We start from the raw sequence: 5,334 nt of genomic DNA, 5'->3' as shown, positions 1-5,334 counted from the left end.
CTATACACAGCACAAAGAAAAATTACCATACCAACAATGAAGCACTGGGATAAGCCAAAAAAGAACTTATAATACATATATCAAATGGCTGATCTCCTTAATAAAGAAAGAGACCTGTAAATAAAATGATTAGAACACTAACAATTTAATAAAAAGTTAGTATAGGAATTGAACTTAACAAGCATAGAAAAAAATACATGCAAGTAATTGGTTGAAAAATGCTAAAAGAGACACAAATCAAGAGACATGAGTTACCAATATTTACCATCACAGCAGCCAAGGTTTAAAATCTGATAGCACTAGGTTTGTGGGAAAACCAATATTCTTGTACAAAATTGTTGGAGTGTAACTTGGTGCCACTAACTTAGAGGTCAATTTGTGACTCTCCATCAAAAGAGAAAATGAATGAGTTCAGACATTTTTGTGTCTGTTTTAGCAAAGTAAAGCTAAATGACAGCTCTTAATCACTGGGATTGTGAACCCAAATTTTGGTCATCTTGTACTGGAACAAAGAGGTAAGAAGCTTTTGTTTGTAAATATCTAATCATTTTGAAGCCATATTTTCTTTTTTCAGCAAAAGAAAGAACAGGATGGTAAGAGGCAACCATACCACAGTGACAGAATTTGTCCTCATGGGATTCACAGACTGTCCCGAGCTTCAGCTTCCTCTCTTTGTGGTCTTCCTGGTCATTTATCTCATCACCATGGTGGGAAACCTTGGCATGATCCTGCTCATCAGGATGGATTCCAGGCTCCACACCCCCATGTACTATTTCCTCAGCCACCTGGCTTTCATTGATCTTTGTTACTCCTCTTCCATTGGACCCAAGATGCTGCAAAATTTATTGGTGAAGAAAAAAACCATCTCCTTTTCAGGCTGTTTTGCCCAGCTCTACTTCTCCAGTGCTTTTGCCACCACTGAATGCTTTCTCTTGGCCACAATGGCCTATGACCGCTACATGGCCATCTGCAATCCCTTGATTTACACAGCCATTATGACTCAGAGGGTCTGCAAGGAGTTGGCGATCGGGGTCTATACCTACGGTTTCCTAAACTCTGTGATACAGACAGTTTTGACTTTCCAGTTGTCTTTCTGTGACTCCAACGTCATCCACCATTTCTATTGTGCTGACCCCCCTCTCCTTGCCCTCTCTTGCTCTGACACCCACAGCAAAGAAAAGCAGCTCTTGATCTTCTCTGCAGTGAATCTCACTGGATCCCTCTTGACTGTCCTCATCTCCTACATGTGCATCCTCTTTTCCATTATAAAAATCTGGTCTTCAGAAGGCAAGTGCAAAGCGTTTTCTACCTGTGCCTCCCACCTCACTGTGGTCATCATTTTCTATGGAACACTATTTTTCATGTACCTAAGGCAACCTAAAGCAGGGAATTCATGGAAGTACAACAAAGTGGTCTCTGTGTTTTATAGTCTTATAATTCCCATGCTCAATCCCCTGATCTATAGCTTGAGGAACACAGAAGTAAAGAACACCCTGAAGAAGATGCTGGAGGGCAAGGAGTCATAGTGAGTTTTCAGCGGGTAGCATTGGGAAATCATGAGGTACTGACATGGTATAACCAATCTGTTTGAAATTTCACAAGCCTATTATCCACCATCCAACCAGAATAAACAATCAATCTAATTTGGATTCTTTAAAAATCAAAAGTACTAGACCACTTGCTTCAGACAGTAATATTTAATCCAAGTAATTATCATAGATTAATCAGAATTGATTTACAAACTAGACTGTTAATAACTTCATGTGTTGAAAATGATATTAGGTAGTAATATAGAAACTTTCAATTAGGTAGTAATATGGGAAATTCATTTTTTGAGCTCCAAAATCACTGCAGATGGTGACTGCAGCCATGAAATTAAAAGACCCTTGTTCCTTGGAAGAAAAGCTATGACCAACCTAGACAGCATATTGAAAAGCAGAGACATTACTTTGCCAACAAAAGTGCATCTAGTCAAAGCTATGGTTTTTCCAGTAGTCATATATGGATGTGAGAGTTGGACCATAAAGAAAGCTGAGCACCAAAGAATTAATGCTTTTGAACTGTGGTGTTGGAGAAGACTCTTGAGAGTCCCTTGGACAGCAAGGAGTTCCAACCAGTCAATCCTAAAGGAAATCAGTCCTGAATATTTATTGGAAGGACTGATGCTGAAGTTGAAACTCCAGTACTCTGGCCACCTGATGCGAAGAACTGACTCATTTTAAAAGACCCTGATGCTAGGAAAGATTGAAGGTGGGAGGTGAAGGAGGCAACAGAGAATGAGATGGTTGGATGGCATCACTGACTTGATGCACATGACTTTGAGTAAGCTCTGGGAGTTGGTAATGAACAGGGAAGCCTGGCCTGCTGCAGTCCATGGGATCACAAAGAGTCAGACATGACTGAGTGACTGAACTGAACTAAACTGATGGGAAATTCAAAAAAGTCCCAAAAAGTAACAGTCAGAGTAAAGTTTAACAAATTAACAAATTTTAATTGAAATTAACAAAATTGGGTATGAAACCCACATATGAAAATTTATGTTGTTAGGAACATTTTCCTGCTTAAAACAGGCTAAATGGTAGCAAGTCACTTGTAAATCTTAAAATATATTTCTTCATAACATTTCTATGTTGGTGGTCAAGTTTCAAGGCCTGATCACATAAAAGAATATTTACTCTAAGTGTAATTGAAATACTGCATGCTTAAAATGGACAATAGAAAAAATAGTATTACTATTAGCAATAATAAGAGGGAGGGGAGAACAGAAAAACTATGAATCAGTTCAACGTGGGACTTATTCTAATGTTTGCGTAGAATAGAAAGTTTAAATAGAAGAGATAGAGAAGGTTTAGTGTACTTTCAAAGATATTAAAAGTGGTCATTTATTTGAGAGCCAGGGTTTAATTTTTCCAGTTTCTGGAAAGTGCAGCTGCAGTGATGTTTAGGAGGCATGGTTTTGGGAGGAGAGTCTAAAAGGAAAGAAAATTAAGGAGGAAAAGAGGAGAGCTTCCCACATTCTGACCAGGTCCAAATGTGCATGTTTCTTAAATTATTTAAATGATCTAGAGAAATACTTTAGTTTTTCAACATTTTCCATGTTCTTTACTGCTATTTTCACAGATATGATAGTCCGATTTTCTGAGACATAAATCTACATAAGTTATTGCTATCAGTGGGGACAGGTGAAGAAAAATCACTTTTAATTTTTTTTTTTATTTAGGCAAAAATATGAGCACTCTATAGTTTTCTCAAGCCCCAGTTCTAATACTTCTTCCAAAATAATTCTTAAGACATATAAATCTGCCATAAACCATTAGATTATCCCCCAAACCCTTTGCAAATGCAATTATTTGTATCTTTTTAAAAGTAGCTCAGAATATTTATCACCAATCAATTATAAATAAGTTTAAAATTCGTCAAGGATCTAAGCGATGCCCATTGCCCGCAGATTACAGATAATATTAAGGGATCTTTGTTGAACTGTTGCTTGTGATCTAGTAATTTAGGAAAATAAAAATAGGTCAATAGGCGTAACTCTTCTCACAGGTCAAAAAGACTTTCTGGAGAGTTGTGTTCAAGCCACATTCCTAAACATATGGATTGTTGGCTATGGTTAAAAAGAAAGATATTACCAGGGTAAAGGAACAGAGTGAGGAAAGGAATGAAGCAAGCCCAGAGGGTAGGAGAGCTTACATAGTCTGTGTACAAGAAAGGAGCCAGCAAGGTGGACAAGATAGTGCTGAAGGATAACACGACACAGATGCTTAGACAATGATTTCATTGAAACTTACCAGGTTAACTCTTCACAGTGCACTCTAGAACCCACCGCAGTTCTTGGCACAGACCAAACACACCGTAACCGACTGCCAAGCAGAATGGTACTCTTCCATATTTAGTCCTAATTCCAATGGATGGGTGGACATGGTGCCCAGTAATGGCCCTGTGGTTGGGAAGTAACAGAGAGAAGGAAGCTGCTAAGGTCATAAGATCTTTGCTTTTCTGGTTGTTTTTAACTGAGGTAAAGTTGGTATATAATTCTATATTAGTTTCTGGTATATAACATAAAAATTTGATCTTTGTGTATACCACCAAATGATCACCACAATCAGAGGAAGACTGTTTTTTAATCTTCTCCTCAACAAGGCTAACATCTTTAAGACAAGAAAACATGAAGGCAACTACTCAGCCTGACCAGTAGAAGAGATGCATGTGGGAAGATTGTATATTGATTGGGAAGATGGTAGTAGCTAGAGTTATTGATGGACCATGACAGGCAAGGGACCATCATTATCTCACGATAAAGAAAATGAGCAGGCATCAGCACTCAGATGATAAATTATGTTTTCAACAAGAAGTCACACTCATTTCTTAAAATTTTTTTTCAAATTATTTGACATCAGTTTAGTTTAGAAAGAGGAAACAAACAGTAAATAGACCTCACATGTTTTATAAATACCTCTCAGCAGCAAATTATAATCATGTTCTCGAAGGACTATTTGGCCTAAGAGTACATTTCATCAGTTCTACAGTTCTTTTTAGAGAAAACTGAAGAAATGTCATAGGACCTTTCCATAGTGCTTTCACAGCAGGTGAATTTGTGTGCTTTGTTCAATGTGCTTCTTTGATTTCCTATAAAGCAAAACAGAAAATTGAGAACATTGTATTCACAGATTATGAAGGATATAAGTTCATGTTTTCCTAAATTCCCCAAACACCTAGAAAACAGAGAGAGGAACTGTCTGTATTACCTAAATTTTGAGCTAATATTTTCTATTTCCTTTCCCACTGAGACTCTTTAGTCTTGTAAATTTGTGTCCCTGATTTGGGCCTTATGGTAAGAAAATTCTCCAGTGAATTTCTACATTTATAAAATCTATAGCATACCATACAGGTGTTGAGATGATTGGATGGCATCACTGACTCAATGGACATGAGTTTGCTCCATTTCAGGGAGATAGTGAAGGACAGAGAGGCTTGGCGTGCTGCACTTCATGGAGTCACAGAGTCGGAAACAACATAGGAACTGAACAACAATAACAAAATACAGGGGTATAGTATTAAGATGATTATATTTAATCCTTAAGAGAAACTAGCATGATTATGCATCTTCATTCACTTACAAAGTGAGGCTGCTTCAATCAATACTCACAACAATTACACTAATTTTTTGACCAAAATAAACAAATTCCTTCTGCAAAAGTATTACCAAAATAATGAAAATTTTATCTGTGTTAGGTTTTAAAGGTCCAACATTTCACTGAAAGTGAAAATAAAACTTCTCTCACATACAAATAAAATATTAATCCATTTTCCTTATGGTAATCCTAAAAATGA

At 37.1% G+C, this 5,334-nt stretch overlaps 1 protein-coding gene across 1 annotated transcript; it reads left to right on the top strand.

The window, feature by feature from the left end:
- The first annotated feature begins 590 nt into the window (after positions 1-590).
- On the top strand, positions 591-1,526 carry LOC101103264 (olfactory receptor 5M5-like). Its single transcript, XM_004016598.5, has one exon. It carries the CDS (start codon positions 591-593, stop codon positions 1,524-1,526), a length of 936 nt encoding a protein of 311 aa, XP_004016647.4.
- Positions 1,527-5,334: the final 3,808 nt, after the last annotated feature.

The sequence above is a fragment of the Ovis aries genome, chromosome 15 (assembly GCF_016772045.2).
Source record: "Ovis aries strain OAR_USU_Benz2616 breed Rambouillet chromosome 15, ARS-UI_Ramb_v3.0, whole genome shotgun sequence".
Classification (NCBI taxonomy): domain Eukaryota; kingdom Metazoa; phylum Chordata; class Mammalia; order Artiodactyla; family Bovidae; genus Ovis; species Ovis aries.
Note: the sequence above shows the minus strand (reverse complement) of the source record. Positions and strands in the feature narration are given on the sequence as shown.

Excerpts from the sequence above, each read along its gene's own strand:
- LOC101103264 (XM_004016598.5), top strand. The coding sequence starts at position 591 with ATGGTAAGAGGCAACCATACCACAGTGACAGAATTTGTCCTCATGGGA.